The following is a 17,644-nucleotide window of genomic DNA, read 5'->3' on the forward strand; positions in this document are numbered from 1 at the left end:
TGAGCTGTCTATACTGGCAAAATAAATCACAGAATTCTTAATCCTGTATAATGTTGAATGAATTCCAAGGCAGAGTGGTTAGTCAGCAATATGTCAAGGGCATCGTGACATGGAAATGCTTGTTCATATAGTCCATTAGGGACAAGTTCCTCTTTCAAACTAAGGTGTAAATTTAGTGAAGTCAATGGGGGTGAACACTTATGCGGTCCTCCTCTATCATTTTTTAAGAAGCATATTTTACTATAAATAGCAAATCACATTGTGTGTGTTGAAGGGGGTGGATGTGAGGAGGACATGGGTGATAAGGCCCCTATATATTTTCCATGGCTTATTAAACTTGATATTTGCAGGGCAGGGTTCATTCTTTAATAGGAGAAATGTCTCATGTTTTTTCCATTATTTCTTTAAAGGAAATCCTTGGCTACAGTGTCACAATATTTTTATTTATCCTTCATTGTAAGAAGTTTGAGCAACATTCCTTTTGGTAGCATCCAGGATTATAATTCAAAATAGATGCTTGTGTGTGTCCCATGTCTGGGTGGGTTTAGCAAGAAAGATCTACAGTTCTTACAACTTATCATTCTCCTTTCACAGTCCAGTGTGCATCTCAGGAACTTGACCTTTATTCTGCTATTAAATCCAATTGTCCAGCATATGAATGCTGTTACATGAACACTCCCACATATATGCATTTATACACACATATCTATATATCTAATATATATACACTTATGTAGCACCACTTTCCTTAAACTAATTTAGTATGCCTGTAACCCCCCAAAAACAAAGTCCAAATTCTAAATACAATAAAATGAAAAGTGCCATTTGTAAATCCTATGAATCTATAGGAATTTATTTAGGGGATTAATGAGACAAAAGAAAAACAATTTTTAAACAACAAAATAAAAATACCTGTCATATTGTTATTCTAATTGAAAAAAATCATGAACTAAGTCTTTAAACAATGCATTCATTACTATTTCAGACATTAATTTCAACATTTTATAAGGCTTTGACTGACAAACACAAAAGCAACTTTCTTTATTAACAGATAAATATCTGATTCTTATTTATTAAAAAGAAAGCTGTGCTACAAAGCTGGGAACTGGTGAAAGCTGAATTTCAGTCTCATCAGACACCCATCTTTTCAATAGCGGATGAGGGACTAACTGGGTCTTTTTCTAAATCTCTTTCCTGAGTCTCGTCCTCTCTACTGTAGCCACACTTCTTGTGTGACACACACAGTCCAGAGACGATTGGAATACCAAGTCATAATGAAGTCCATTAACCTTTTCGTTCAGCTGCACACGTCTATCAGAAGAACATTAAAACAAGCCAACACATAGCTCTGTGGAGTCCACAGCCTATAGTCTCCGGACACCAACCACCTTCAGGTGAGGCTGGCAAAAGCAATACTGAATTAAAGCTCCCAGCATCTACCCTATAAACCCACGTCACACGAGAGCTATGCACAATGGAAGAAACTCAAGGAGATGCCTGCCTGGTGACATCGCAGTTACAGTCTGGGAGATCCGCGTCTGCGCAGCCGTCCTCTGCCATCCTCAGGGCACGCAAGTCCTCGGCCACCACCATGAAGTTTCCACTTGCCAAAGTGAGGCTCTGCAGAGCCAAGAGCTAGATCCTGCGTGGGGCTGAACGTTTCCCCCTCTCTGGGCCCAGAAGTATGAAAATGCACACGCTGGACAAATGGTGGTACTGTCTGCCTGATAACATGACACTGGGCAGTGACAAGTGGTCATGTTTCTAAATAAAACCCACATTCATTAACATGTGCCAGGCCTGATCTCCTGGAATGTAGGCCACGAGTGTAAGAAGGGGAAACAGCTCAGCGTAATCCGCAAGGAGGAGGAGGCTAAGGTCTGAAGAAAGGAGAGAGCGGCTCCAGATGTTCTGCCCCTTCTGTGAGGGCAGATGACTGGGCTTGTGGGCTGTCAGGTTGGAGGGCTACGCGGAAAAGACAGACGCCCACATGCAAAAGGACAGACCCAGCCTCCGCAGCTACAGCCAGCTGTGCCAGCCACACGGGGCAACTTCTGTTTCCCTTCTGTCCAATCTGCAGCTCACAGTGGTGTAAGTAGGAGTTTGAGGGGTGGACAGGGAAGGTGGGAGGGAAGAGATTCTGTGGGAAAGAGCTTGTTCTTTACCTCGACTACTGGTGAGAAAATATAATGAGGAAATATTAGTTCCCCGGTAAGGCTAAAAAAATTAATTTGTTCATTTCAAAAGATTATTTAAAAGATATCTATTCATTTGCATGGTGAGATTTCTGTTAACTTTTTACTTTTTGTGAATTTTAAGTTTCCAAATGTCCTGTAATGAGTATATAAGAAATATAAAAAACATTTAAAAAAAAATCACACAGTGGGTCATATTTTGGTCTCATGAATCAGCGTGGAAAAAAGTTGGAAGAGTCCCCGACTGGGACTGAATCACAGAACTGAGTATTTCCGCTGGCCGTTCACAGTTGGAGACAGGTGTGGGATATGTTCACATGGTCTCTGCACCAGTGACCAAGGAAATAGAAAGCAGGGGGGATGGTCGGGTGTCTTTTGGGAAAGCCAAAAGGGAGACTGTGAATCCCATGTGGCATTAAACTCTGGGGCAAATTAATGATCAGCTCATCATCTGGTGCATTTTTGAAGGAAACAACTAGAAATAGATAATATATCCACAAAACGTTCCCATAGGAAATATACCTGAGTAGGATGAGACTGTATAAGTGAAAGTACACACGAGCATCTTAGTGACTATGGTACAAAGCTTGTGTACCTTACATATAGATGATCCAGTCAAGTTTATCAATAGTCATTCACAAAGTGAACTAAATAAATCTATAAAATTCTCACCTGAATAGCTACACAAAAATAACACAAGCAGGCGTGACTGGGGAGAAAGCATGGCCCTCCGGTGTGATGCTGGCTCATCCCTGGGTTGGGCATATGCTAAGTGGCGGTTGGCAACCACAGTATAGTAAGTCTAAGGTAAAATACCTTTGCCACAGTACCTCCCCATCCTCCATACCAAATGGCCATCAAAAATTATAAGAGAAGTTTAACTAGTTTAACTGGGTTACATGAACATGCAAGATCAATCTGTGAGTCAGAATCTGACAGAAAACCTAGGTGGGGGAAGAGTTTACCAAGTAGATCTCCCTAAGAAGGGTATTTATAGCAAAACAGTCTCCGATTTCTCCTTCTAAATTAAGAGATTGTTATCTTTGTAGTGACTGAGATGTGAGCCTACAAGTAGCACTGGGATCCTGAACCTCTGTGTGTCTATACCTGGGGATAACTTCAGCTAAGATGCGCCATTCAGTCTAGGCACAGTGAGCTCTGAGCACATGGTTTTACTCCATTCTTTGTGAATTCTTTTGCCCACCATGACCTCTTGAGGAGAGAGGGCTCTATAGTTGCACCCTCAGAGTTTAATGGTCCTCACATTGCAAATGAGATTGTGGGAATGATTACCAGAACTTAACCTGCACTGAACTGCTTTGTCTCTCAGGAAAAAGAAGTCACAAACTAGCCAGGCAGCAGAGAATCGTGTCCCATAGCACCATAGGATGTTGGAGTCAGGTAGCACAGGCTCTGCCATGCAATGTGAGTATGACCAGGGCAAGTCTGAGCCTCAGTCTCTACCTCTGTAAAATGGGCACAATGATAAGGACCACCTCAAAGGGTATTGTGAATGACAGGTGAGAAGATGCATAGGAAGCCTATAGCACAGTCCTCATACAAACCCAGATTGATAAGTGTTAGCTAGCTACTAAGTGTGCAATTGTTAAACATTGAAAAAATTGATAAGCACTTATTGCACTTTTATTTCATTACCCCTAAAACAAATAATAATCTCAACTTCTTGAGTTAGACCCTCTTTGATGTCTTCCTTATAGAAAAAAAAAGTACACTAATGTTTTCACAATCAGCATACAGAATTGTGGTGCTTTATGTGTATTCAGCAAGGCTAAGGAAAGGAATCCAGATTTTAAAAAGTTTGGAGTAGCCCCAAACCCTCCTAACTGCTCAAATATACAAGAATAGATTCATTGAGATATTTATTGAGCCCAAATTATGTTTATTCATATTCCTCCTCCTTCCCCTTCTTTCTTTTTGTGTACTGCTGGGGACTGAATCCAGGGCCTCACACATGCTAGGCAAGGAAGGGCTCTTCCACTGAGCTGCATCCTCAGCCCGAGGCAGTATTATTGGTGCTTGTGATATACAGCGAGTAGAATGGATAAAGCTTCTTGGCCTCATGGATTCCCACATGAAGCCAAGTTCACCTAAAACAAAGCCTCTACTTAATCATTCCCTCTTTAATATCAAACAGCACAGTACATTATTCAATCAGATCAGAATTAATACTGCTGGTAAAGACCCTCACATGTTTTTCTTTTTGATTATTATCCCCTTTATTCATGCTGACCTTCCCCAGTAGAAACTGAACATAATCTGCCTCTTTGACACGAGAAAGGTGCTCAGAGTTATCATTAAAACTAAGCACAAAATTACAAATAATGAAGCAGCTTAGTTTTGCAACTAAGCAAAAAATAGCAACAATCAGCTTTATTCTCACATCCTGCTAACCAAAAATATAATAGGAATGTTATAACCTTTTTAAAATATATATTTAAAACAAAAATATCCTCTGCCAATACTGGTCAGCGATTTCTTTTTCTTCCCCGTAGGCTGTAGGCTACCTATGATGCTCCTGAAATAAATATCTTTTCTTGGGAATGGTTGCTGTTTGGATGTGACTCTCTCCCTTCCTTCTCAGCTACATGAAACAACACTAGATTTGTGAAATAAGGAGAATTTTAAAGTTAATGAAAGTGGCATTTAAGAGAACAGAACGAACGTCAAAATGGCAGAATAACATGAGAAGAGAGAGAAAGAGAGTGATTTGTTGGTTTATCTTTTAGCTGAAATAAAAGGCTTTAAAATTCTGCAGACACATGTGCTATTGAATCAGGTCCTTTTTACCTGGCTGCAATGAGATCCAGGAGATGCTGCCACCGGTCGTTGACCTTTCCAAGCTTGTATTCAATCTCTGAAGCTTTGCTTTCATGGCTGGCTTTGGCAAGTCGTTCTCCCATTTGCTGGAGCTGTATTTTGTTCTCTTGGGCAACAGCAATTTCCTCTTGATAATCCTGCATAATAAATAGCAATCACAGAGGTCAGAAAGCATATGCTTAATGCATTCATCCAGCTCTTCTAGAAACATGATAATTATGGTTTTCTACTGCTGAGAAATAGTTTGGGCATGAGGAACACCATGTGAACATCCGTGCACAAGAATTAGTAGTACCTATTATTTTCAGCATGTATGGATTAAATTTGTATACAGGTGTTGTTGAACAGAATGGGAGGTGCTGTCTGTTTACTTAAAATGGGCACTAAAAACAAAATATATACATAACTACAAAATGACAAAATTTGGAAGATTTAACCCTGAAATTATACCTTATTGCTCTAATCCCTAACCTGATGTTATATTTAGAATTAATTCTTATACAAAGAGATGACAAGACATTTATAAGGTAAATACACACACACACATACACACACACACACACACAGGGAATTGTGTATGTGCATTTGTATGTCAGGCATGTTATTTGTGCAAAATATTTTAAGAATTCCTTCATTTTAAAAAAGTAATCTCTACGTAAGACCAATATTTTGTAACACATAAATCAATGACAACCTCTTATGAATAATAGTCATTAATTTTAACAGGTCAATAGGTCTACAACCTTTTTGATTTATCCAGTTTCTGACCCAGCCTCTATTAAAGATTGTTTTGGTTCAATAGGTAGAGCAGATTTTATGTGGTCTATTTGCAAGAGATAGGCACTAAAAGGAATAACTTAAATTATCATGAAACCCTTCCCCCACGCCCAGTAACCCTGTTATTCTCTCATCACAGTGAGTAATAGTATCCAATCATTAGAATCATTTTTTTTTTCATTTTTGGTTGAAGTAAATAGTACCTCAGCAAAACAATAAATGAAGACAGGTTCCTCATGAGCAAAGATATTTCAACCTTCTCTGCTCTACAGCAGGTGTCATAACAGGCCATTTACCTGCCAGGTCATTTACCTAAGCAAAAGGCCTCAAAGGAATGGGAGGGCCAAGGAAATTTTATTCCCTCCCAGGGCTCAGGGCCCTCCTCATGCCCAGTGCCCCGCCTACTGGCCTTTTTGTGTTATTTCACACAATGGGATTCAAAGACAAAAATATTATATACACTTATTAGTTGTTTTAATATTTCATCACCAATTTGAGATGATTTTATTGAGAAATGTTTACTTCAAAGAAATTACTACAATCCTCTTGGATTATTATTTAATTTGAACTATTTTGTTAATGTCAATGCCTGTGGACATCAATATTTTTGGCTCCATTTAGTTACCACTTTTTTTCTATATTGTCAAAATTGACAAGTCTTTTCTTAGTAATTCTCTTCCTTTACAAAAGAGACACCATGGAGTGGCAAGCTCTTAAAGACTTTTTGTCTAAATCCCATGACTTATTATATATATATATATATATATATATATATATATATATATATATATATATATATATTAGGATAGTTAAAATAAAAATAAAAATTTAATTTTAAAGAGTATTTCTAATATTATTCCAAATAATGTAACAAAATTACCTATGTGAATTGCTAAAGTTTTTCTAAATTTTAATTATGGTTTTATTTTGTTGAAGAGATTTTTTTTTCCTCTCACACTCCAAAAATATACATTCTGAATTTTATGTTAAAAAGCAATGGGCATATATAGGTACATTTAAACAAAACTTATTCTTTAGCAAATTTCATTATAGTAGCTAGTGCATTTCATCACGTCTAGTATAGCATTCCCACATACACAGAAACTAGCAAGGTGTCACCATTAGTAGATGTTAAAATGAAATCTGTTTCGTCTCAACCCAGGTATTAAAGCTTTGCAGTGTCAAATAAACAAATGCTTACTCAGAATTTGCAGTGTTATACTGAAACTACTCTAAAGTTATTAATATTACATGTTGCCTCTGAGGGTATTTTTTCTATGTGCATGAATGAATGGAGATAAATTTTTCTAATAATCATTTATATTTCTTTTCTAAATGAATGAAGTCATAATTCATTCATTCCAAAAATATGAATTAAGTGCTTATAAGAAGTCAGATGCTGCTCTGGGTGCAGGGGAGATAATAATGGACAAGACAAAGTCCATGTTCCAGTGAGACTGACAGTCCAGGGGGGCCTATATCCTAGATAGACCATGAACAAGTAAAAATGAAAAATACATCATACTTTAGATGGTGATATGTGCTAAAGAGAAACATAAACTAAAATAACTCTGAAATGATTATTTGTTCAAAAACAATGTAGAAGCAATACTGAAATCATCAAAAAACATTTTCAAATGTTGGCCAATTTGATCAGCCCTACTTTTCAACAGACAAGAGAAATATTCTGGATTCAAATGAATATAGAAAATAATAATACACAAATACTTGAAAATAACAGGAAGCCAAAATTCCCAGGAAAATCTTCATTCCTATTGATCTATAGACGGGGTTTTATAGGAATTTCAGTTTAATTTACCCTAGGAATTTTTTCTTTTAGTTCTAATCTAGTGATTAAAATTCAAGACAGAAAACCAAAGTGAGATAAAACTAATAATAATCCATAGCAGACAATCTGTGTTACCACAAACTGAAAGTATTCTGTGTATTTCGTATATGAAGCTGGCCTTTCATGCAGGTCTGTTTGTGTCAAGAAGATAAGATGTTTAAAACCTAGTGTTCCCTTGATAGCAAGTAATCCCAAGAAGGCCACATCTCTGCACTGGTTGGAAATGCCTGAGCATTAGGCAGAGCGGAAGCACAGGCAGCCCTGCCTGCCCCGTACCTTCTTGAGCTTCTCGATCATTTCCTCGATGAGGATGTCTCCGTTCTGAGAAACCTTGCTCTCCATCTGAGTCAGCCACTCACAGAGTTCCTTGTTCTTTTCGCTGAAGACCGCCCATTCATTCAGTCTCTCATTTACCTGCTGCCGCCTCAAGGAGACCTGGGAAGTTTAAAACAGGACAAGACGCCAAAGGATAAGGAGCGGGGAGTCACACCCCAGGGAGCAGCATTTACCAGGTGCCTGGGCTCAGCCCACCGCTGTGCGCCCCATAGGCCACTGTTCCTGAAATTCAGGATTGGTGGTCCACCACAGGTGGGAGATGCTGAGCCCCAGGTTTCTTTTCTGAAGGTTCCCCTGCACACTGACCTGTTAAAGGTTCAACTTTGCACAGCTGGCTCAGCTTAGATCTGACATATGACCAGTAGGTACAGAGAACTAAAGCAGAAGGACCAAAAAGAAGAGGGAAAGAAGGGAAGAGAAAAGATGGGAGAAAGAAGGAAGAAAAAAGAAAGAAAAGAAAAAGTGTAAGTAGGGAGGAAAGGGGGAAATGGAAGGAAGGAAAGAAGGAAGAAGAGCCTCAGGTATCAGGTGAGAGGAGCTGAGGGGACCTGGGAGGAGCCTGAAGAGGAACACGTGTCTCTGTTCAGCTTCACCCTGGCAACTCCACTTGGGGCAAGTTCCTGTATTTCTCTACTCTTTTCAACATTTTTGGTTTTTTTGTTTTTGTCTTTTTTTCCCCCTCAGCATAACAGCTTGACTGAGGTAGAATTCACACATCATACAATCCATCTGCTTCAGGTATACACCGAGTGGTGTTTACTAACGGAGTTGCACAAGCATCATCCCCAATCAATGCACACCCCCCACCCCAAACCCTGTAGTCATCACAGTCACTCCCCTTTTTCTCCCCATGCACCTTCCAACTCGAATCTACTTTTTGCCTCTGGGGATTTGCCTACTGGGGACATTTCTTGTAAGTCAAATCATACAGTAAGTGGATATTTGTAACTGGCTTTTTTGCTTGTATTTTAAAGCTTCATCCATGTTCAGAGCTATCAATACCTCATTCTTTTATATTGCTAAATAAATTCCATTGCACAGATATAACACATTTTATTTGTTCATTCATTGATTCAGGACATTTGGGTTGATTCCACCCTAAGCCTACTATGGATAATGCTGTTTTAAGCCTTCATGCTAAAGCCTTCACGTGGACACATTTTCATTTCTCTTGGGTATGCACCCAAGAATACAATTGCTGGGTCACATGGTAACAGCCGGGATTGTGTTCAAAGGTAACTATGCCACTTCACATTCCCATATCAGTAAGGGTTCACTTTTTCTATCTCCTTACCAGAGTTTGTTATCATCTATCTTTTGATGACAGCCATGCCAGCAGGTGGTAGGTGCTACCTCACTGTGGTTTTCATGTGCCCTTCCCTAATGATAATGAAGTTAAGAGCTTTCTCATATGATTCCTGGCCTGGTATATCTTCTCTGCAGAACTATCTCGTGAATTCCTTTGCCCATTTTTAAATAAAGTCGTGTATTATTGAGTTCGAAAAGTTCCTTGAACATTATAGATACTTGTTTTCATTTCTAAGTCTACAATGATTCTAGAATTCTTAAGTTCTCTCACTTTATGCTCCTTTGGTTCTCTCAGGGGAGGTTGAGCTACTAAGGAATTTTTCTAGTGGAACTAAACTATACATTAGCCAAAAAAAATATGATTTGAGTGGTAAGGTTTGAAGACCTGTCGGTAATACTAGCCATTCCATTATTGAGTCCACTGCATTAAATTGATTCTCTCTCTCTCTCTCTCTCTCTCTCTCTCTCTCTCTGCAACATTTCACTATGGAAATTTTCAAACAAATACAAAGTGTATGCTAAGCACCAATGATATACACCCTAGACTCTAAAATTGTTAAAATTTGGCTTTAGCTTATCAATTCAATTGCTTTTTTTTTGAGCTTTAAAGGAATCTCCTTTCTTTTTAATTTATTTCTTGTTAATTTTTAGATATATATGATAGTAAAGTGTGTTTTGATATAGTATACATGCATCAAAGGAATCTCTAAGATGAAAATGAAAACTATTTTGAAGGTGTCATATGCTTCCTGGGTATCTATTCTGTCTAGAAATGAATCTGTTAATGATGAGGCAGATAATTTAGCTCCCATACAACCCAAATGTCTGTGTTTCTATATCTGAGAAAAGAGTAGGGAGTTAGGACATAAGCTGAAGACCCCTTTCTCAGGGCCCATCTAAACAGTGAGTTTGTAACTCACCATAGTTTTTGAAATTTCAACATTAGAAATTCAATCTTTTGAGCTATTTGGGATGTTTTAAAATAAATATTTCTCTGGGTTGGGTGTCACTAATGAAGCCATCAAGGATTCCCCATCAATATAATTAGTTGAACATTTAGTTTTCATTGAGGTAGTTTAATACAGAAAAGCTTAGAGGGCAATGAGCTCACTTGGGGTGGGGAGTAGAAAAAGCTAAAAAAAAAAAAAAAACCCACAGGTTAAAATGTTAAAATTTTTAGGCAGATGTCACCTACTTTAAGCCCCACTGGGGATGGTGCTGGGGAGCATGCTCCTTCAGTACCCCTTTCCTCTCCAACTCTGAGAGAGAGTGGCTCTGATCTGCTGGGATGTTCAGACTAATTCTCCAGTGGGTCTCCAGTGGGTCACACAGCACCCGAGTCAGGGCCCTCGCTGTAGTTAAGATTCTGGTTCAGCTGATGTTGTAAATTGAAACTGTGTTTTCATAATTGGTAACTGCTTTCTAAAAAAGAGGTTCGAAACCCCTGCCCGTATGGTGAATTTGTCTTGCTTTGAGTAGCTTCCCCACAATGTTGGCCACCATCCAGGAAGCAAGCTGGGGCTACCCTCACCCACGTCTTCAGGGAGGGTGATCCTATGATAGAAAAATCTATTCTCCATTACTGTGAGAGGTAGGTGGTCTTATCCCCATTACAGGGATCAGAAGAGTGACACTGAGCACCTCTGAGGCATCTGTTTACAGTCTGTTTATAGTGAGTAAAAGAGGTCCAGCCATGCTTGTGTCTTTGTTACAGGTTGCAATATAACATTATGATCAAACATCCAGAGGCACCTGAGAACCCGTCTCCATCGCTTCTGGATAACGTGACCAGGGAAAGGTTACTCATCTTCTCTAAGCCTTACACTCTTCACTTACAAATTAATCCTAATTCTTCCCCAAATTCATCACATGTTTAATGTTTATGGTAAGCGTGTGTCTTCACTGTGCCAAGCACCATTCCCATGTACCAGGAAATAGCAGGCGGACAGAAGAGACTGGCACATTCTGAAGGCCGACAGGGCGGCCCTGGCCACGCTGCTGCTTCACTCTGTTGTGCATGACTCAGGGCATCCTGGAGCTGTTAGCTGGCTTCCTCCTAGGCACTGGTGTCTTCAGTGTCTGTGTATATTCACACTCTATGAAAGCACCTCTGCCCTGCTTATCATGGACTTGAAACTTAAGAAGCAGCAGGTAGGCTATAAGCACTGGCTGCCAATGGGGGCCAAAAGATTTTGTTAAAAATGTAAATTCATTAGAAGAAAGGAGTGGGTTTTTTTTTTTTTTGGTTTTGGTTGTTTATAAGTCCAATATTAGGCCATATATAAATGAACATTACCATCTCTTCGCTTGGATACAGTCAAATCTCTCAAATTATGTTATCAGCTCAGCACACATTTACATTTTATTACAGGCACAGACACACTATACTGCCTGCGGAACAGGAGACGGCTGAACAGGAAGTACATCCTTTTCTGCTTCACATACTTTGACGACGACATTTTGCAGGGAAAAGAAATGAGCAATTACAGTGATGTTATAAATTTATATTTCAACTAGAATTTCCACACACACAGTTCTTCAAACTGAAACAGAAGTAAAAGCAAGTATCACCCATGGCTGTACACAGGCTTGACTACCCCCTGGGGAGTCTATTTAAAAACAGATTTCTTTTATACATTTTTTTTTTCTGTGCTGCATTGTTTACTCACAGTCCGGCTTCCTCATTCTTACCTGCTCTCAGGTACTCTTGACTCCTATCAGCTACTTCAGAAGAACAGGAACAGGATACCTGCTCCTTAGCAGGAACAATGCTGTGTTTGAACTTAGTTTCCGACTTGTACAATGCAACAGGCACAGGCTCACTTCCTGTTGTGGTTTCCGCGCTCGACAAAAGTTCACCAGAAACAACTCAAGAACTAGCAGCGCATCCACCTCCTTCCTTAAGACTGACATGTAGGCACCTTGACCAAACCCATGACTAGAGTCCTACTGGCAAACAACTTGATGTACCATGAAGTACAGCGAGGTCCTCAGGACACTTGGACATAGAAAGTTTCTAGAAACACTATGTATTCTATAGCTTCCTCTCCTTTACACCTTGATGTATGCATGGGTGCAAAGCATTAATCTCTTCACAGCATATTCTGTGACCAAAAGCAACTTTCAAAATGTGTTTTCAAACAGACTGTTGCCTAGGTATCTAGTGGTCATTTTTGCAACATCTACATGTATAAGAATCAGTAATAATAGTAATACTTTCATGGCACTGTTAAACAAGTTTTCCCAAATCAAAGAATATTGCATGACCATAATCTTAACCTCCAAAACATTAAAACTTGTGTCATTGTTTTATCATTGGAGGAGCAGAAGCATAAAGACATAGAGTCTATATCTTTTTAATACACAGGGGGCTGGGGTGTGGCTCAGTGATAGCATCCATCTTACAACTAAAATAAAATTAAAAAAAAAAAAAGAATGTATAGGGTTGGGGACATAGTCCACTGGCAGAGCAGTAGCCTCACTAGCACGAGGTCTTGGGTTCCATCCCCTCTACTGCTATACTGCACAGACACACACAGACACATAGTGAACACTCAGCTGTGGTGGGCATTAGCCATACAGAGAAAAGGTCTTTACACCTTAGCTTTTGGAATCAGATCACAAACAAAAAAGTAAAATGCCACGCTATGGAACAGCACAGACCAAAAGGGAAAGGGTAGTTCACAGGACTAAGAAAATCTCAATGACGGAGCATAATGTCACAATGCCAACGGGGTTGTGGAATATGAAAGACCACAGGCTACAAATCAGAAGGGAAGAAATCATCAGCTTAGGCAGGAGGAGTGGCATGATCAGGCTTTTAGGGAGGGATGTTCATGTGTGTTTGCCAAGGAAACGGCCAAACTCTGAGGTGTCACCTTTCTGAAGAACTCTGCAGAATTCCATTAGCTACAGAAATGGATCTGGTCTAATGTTGAAAAACATTAAGACAGCAAGTAGTACTAAACTTTTCTCAAAATTAAAAATAGATAAACAGGCTCAATAAGGGTAAAGGAATCATGCTGTAAAAATTTGCCATCATCTGTCACCACAAAATAGCTTCCATTTATACATCATGGTAAGGTCGTTACATCAGGAAATGATGATAGGATGAATGACTATGGAAATGTATTCCTTCTGGGTTGAAGAAATCAGAAAAGAATAAAGTGTGGTGATTAATAGTGCCACTTCCTATGAGGAACTTGATGGAGGTTTCTCATGGTTGTTGAGAATACAGAGCTCTGTGAAAAGTAGCTACATTCATGTTGAACGTGAATCACTGACAGGCTGATGAAAGCCTCTCTCCTGTGTCCTGCTTTTTGCAAGAATATATTCACAAGAAAAGGGTTCACACATCTACCATGTGTGCCTAGAGTCCCCCTTTAAATGAAATTCTGGGTTTTCATTTAAACATTCAGAAGGAAGTTTCTGTAAGAACTATTTCTTCTTGATGTCAAATAAACCAAGAGGCTCTGAGCCTCTGTTTAGTAGTTCCTGGAGCACAAGGATAAGCATCCCTAAAGTTGGAGGAGGTAGAAGGATGGGAGAGAAAAGAGATGGTAGAGCAGTGTAGCTGGCATAGACACCAAGAGGCCACCCTTCCACAGCCTTTCCTCCACCAGATGACACCTACATATGCCCCATTAAGGCCTGCGTCTCGTCTCTGGCCTCTACTGCAGCTGCAAGCTTACTCCTGCAACCATTGTCCCCTGCACACCAATCTCACTCCACACTCTCCATCTCAGGCCTCCCTTGAAGATTTACCCATGCCAAGAAGCACCTCCTTCATTCTCTTCAATCCCTATCATCCTTAGCTCATTTATATCTTTATATATTTTCACATATTGTGTTTAACCCGGTTATACATGGTTTTCTTTGTAAAAGTTTGTGTAAATCAAGTTTGTAAGCTTGATGGTGGGAACATCTATTACGGCTGGTCAAATTCACAATAATGGAAATGAACAATTCAACTGAATAATTAAGTGGCATAGCCTATAATGTGCTAGGCATGGGGCATAGTTACAGATGGGGAGAGACAGACTTGGGCCCTGCCTCTTGGAGGGTAGGTCCATAAGCCTCTTGGGCAGCTGTCTGCTCATTTGTGAGCCTGCAATTTGATACTCTCTTGGTCCAGGGTGTTCTCTTACTGCCTTTCCACCAACTTTTCCCTTTCATTTCCAACTCAAAGACCAATCTGGGATCTCTTCTAAAGTATTGCACACACAGAAAGGTACTCAAAACATGAATAAAGTATGACTAACCATGCCACACACCCTTTAATTACCAGGAAACAACTAGGATGAGAGTAACAATAAATATTCCATTACAGAACTAGCTCTGGAGTGTTAGCTGAAATTGCAAATAAAACAATACTTTTTCATGTGTTTAAAACATATAAGATGCCACTAGTATCTACCTAGCAAAACAATCACATCTGTCAACCACAGCTTTGCGCTTCCTCTTAAAAATACTACACCAGCCAATGAAAGGAGAGGAGAGAATCCAGTTTAGATGCATCAAAGATACAATGGTAAGACATAGTTGTCTTGGTCTGGAATGTTCTGGCAATAACCACAGGGTTCTTTAGCTGGTACCATAAGCTATGGGTGGGTCCAAACCTGGTCAAGCCACCTGCCACTGAATCACCACCCAGCTTTCCATCACGATGGTCACTTTCCACGTATGGCACTGGTCTTACCTGGTGGCACAGTTCTTCCCACTGCCTCTGCAGGAGCTCTATGCGCTCATTAAGAATGGAGATGTCGTCAGCACTGATGTAGGCAGACAGGGAGCCCCTCAGCAATGTCAGTTCTGCCAAGTCATCCGTCCAGCTCCCAACGGCACTTTCTAATTCCTAGATTAAAAAAGAAGTTCTTGAAAAGGATTCTTGAAAAAATGGGCCTAATAAATGCCCATTCTTACTTATTAGAATTTTTCTCTAATAGTTATCTTGTCATCTACTGTCAACAATTTCTCACATCATTTGAAATCCTTCCAGATAAAATTCCATTTCCATTCTCTAAAGTGGGATCTGTTTCATTTTCTTCCTCATAATCTGATCAATTGCCAAGTTCTTCTGATACCAGACTTGCTTGCAGACTCTTTCTAACATCTATTTACCATCTCAACGATCTTATATTTTCTTTGATGGCTTTTCCTAACTGATGTTTCAGCACTGCATTGAACTTTAAACTGACGTCATAAACACATAACCCATACTTTCTTTTTGTCCTAAATTACTGATCACACTAATGAAATATTTTCATTTTCATACACTATGAGTTGCTATATTCTGTGATGTATACTTACAAGATAATGGTGGAGATCTATTATTACTAAATTAAAAATAATTCCCTGAATACATTTTCTGTAGGATCAGAAATTTATTTAAGTTACTGAAAAAGATTATGTACCCTGTTCTTTTGGGAAATGATTTAAGGAGAAAAAAAATCTTATAACAATATTTGTAAGAGTTGACATTAACTTTTGCAATACTTTGATGGATGGCTGATTTTGCAATTTGTATAACTCTTGTTCCCTGCCAGTTGTTGCTTTTAGAATCCAGCTAATTTAGCGTATGAATAGAAAATTTCACATGGTTGGTTCCTTCTCTTTTTGTCTCTTCACACAGGAGACAAGTTTCCAAAGGCAAAAGTAATTAACAATACTGTCTGAGGCTGACTTTCCAGGCAATTTAGGCAAACAAGGTTTTAGCCTGATTTCCCAAGTAATTGCTTTGTTTTGCTGCTAAGGTTGTTTGGGGAAGAGGAGCAGAGAGCCAGATTGAAAGGCATCCTTTGAATCTACAAACTCAAAAGCAGAGTATGTGTCCCGTATTTGGGGAGATGAAAAAATGAGACTCCTTAGAAACAGCATCTGGCTGAAGGATCAAACTGTTCCGGTAAATTAAAAATGCAACATTTAAAAATGCAACATTTACACCTTTGGAGATGTTAAATTGTTATACCAATGTAAAGATTTTGCTCATTTTTTGCCAGCTCCTGGTCCTCAATCCAAACAGCAGATTTGGTGAAGAGATTGAAAAAACAAACAACACTAACATCAGGACCCACTGCTTTGAACATTCTCCATGAGGCGAGTCAGTGTGGGAAAAGTACAGCCTTTAAATGCATCAACTCGGAGACTTACTTAGTTCCTAGAAGCCTCTGTTTTCTCATCTGCAAAAAGGCAATAACAGAATGTCCTCCTGACTTGTGTTCAGACCAACTGAAACAACACTCATGAGGTCACTGGTACACAGAGGAGCCTAATCAGTGTCCATTCTTACTTAACAGAATCTGTATTTAACAGTTTTTTGGTAAGTTTATAATCACAGGCTTAAAAATAACTGTTTACCTTTGTCATCTTCACAAACTTCTGAACGTCACACCTCAAAATAATATTTCATTCACTTGCCATTTGAGATGTGAAGTGTACCACCTTCAATTTTTCCTAACTGCCTTTTCATGTCTCAAAGAATATCTTTGGAATTTTAGTACTGAAGGAAAAATTCTTACATCCACACTTATCAAGATTTCTAGACTTAATAATCTCTTGGCTTGAAGGACCAAACTGTTCCGGTAAATTAAAAATGCAACATTTCTATTTACGCCTTCTTAATCAAAGTGAGGCAGAGAACTTCCAATTAAATCCATATCACTTCCGTATATGTAAAATTTTACTAGAATTACACTACAGCCATAATTTACAAATAATTAGAGAACATGAGGACATGTATAATTTGAAAAAAAAAAGTATTAGTACTTTTGATCTGATGGGTACATTGCTCAGCAGAGGATCAGTCTTGAGCTTTACTGGGCTAAGAAGGTGTAAATGGGATGAATCCTACAGCCACTAAATCATGTACGTATTCATGACTTCATCATGCAGGGAGTGGTCTGTATTAGCTACCAATTTGCTTTCAAGCATGATTTAAAGCATTGATCATAATCTTTAAGTAGTTAGAGTCCTGAGTAATAAGGATTGGGTGACTCCTGGTCAACTGAGATTAGCAATTTTTCCTGCTTTCTTTGCAGAAGAGTCTGGAGGGGAGGGCGTGTTCTTCTGCAAGCCATAGACAACAGATTGTCCAGGCTGCCAATGCTTTCTGTAAAGTAGACTCTGGCTAAAATGATCCCTCAGTGTGGATGCTTTAGAAAGATTGCTTTTATTGCTCTTGACCTGGCTTTTAAATATCTTTAATGTTTGTGTTTAATTTTCATTTGCTTCAGCAGGTTAATTCATAAACTTTCACTCACTGCAATAAGTGAGCTAAGCAAGTATCACCTAGGAGCTATTTGTCTTATTGCAGTCCCCTGGGATTTTGCATCTTCATGCAGAC

General features: G+C 39.1%; 1 protein-coding gene and 1 long non-coding RNA gene across 7 annotated transcripts in view; one reads left to right on the top strand and one right to left on the bottom strand.

Moving 5' to 3' along the window:
* Positions 1 to 17,644, bottom strand: part of SYNE1 (spectrin repeat containing nuclear envelope protein 1) — a gene marked incomplete at its 5' end in the record, with an annotated part of 432,633 nt that overhangs the window by 41,920 nt on the left and 373,069 nt on the right. For 4 of the 6 annotated variants that reach the window (XM_081295717.1, XM_081295719.1, XM_081295718.1 and 1 more), the window contains 3 exons: positions 5,004 to 5,170; positions 7,936 to 8,094; positions 15,002 to 15,157. In XM_081295717.1, coding sequence (XP_081151843.1) covers positions 5,004 to 5,170; positions 7,936 to 8,094; positions 15,002 to 15,157 — 482 coding nt within the window. Of the gene's footprint in view, positions 1 to 1,501; positions 1,721 to 5,003; positions 5,171 to 7,935; positions 8,095 to 15,001; positions 15,158 to 17,644 lie in introns of those variants that run through there. The other 2 variants (XM_081295722.1, XM_081295723.1) reach the window with 2 other exon arrangements.
* Positions 1,877 to 4,970, top strand: LOC308649879. The gene is made up of 3 exons (XR_014022182.1): positions 1,877 to 2,091; positions 3,526 to 3,620; positions 4,709 to 4,970. It is a non-coding gene; the product is annotated as an uncharacterized lncRNA (long non-coding RNA).

The sequence above is a fragment of the Spermophilus citellus genome, assembly GCF_964194105.1.
Source record: "Spermophilus citellus genome assembly, chromosome: 5".
In the NCBI taxonomy this organism is placed as follows: Eukaryota; Metazoa; Chordata; class Mammalia; order Rodentia; family Sciuridae; genus Spermophilus; species Spermophilus citellus.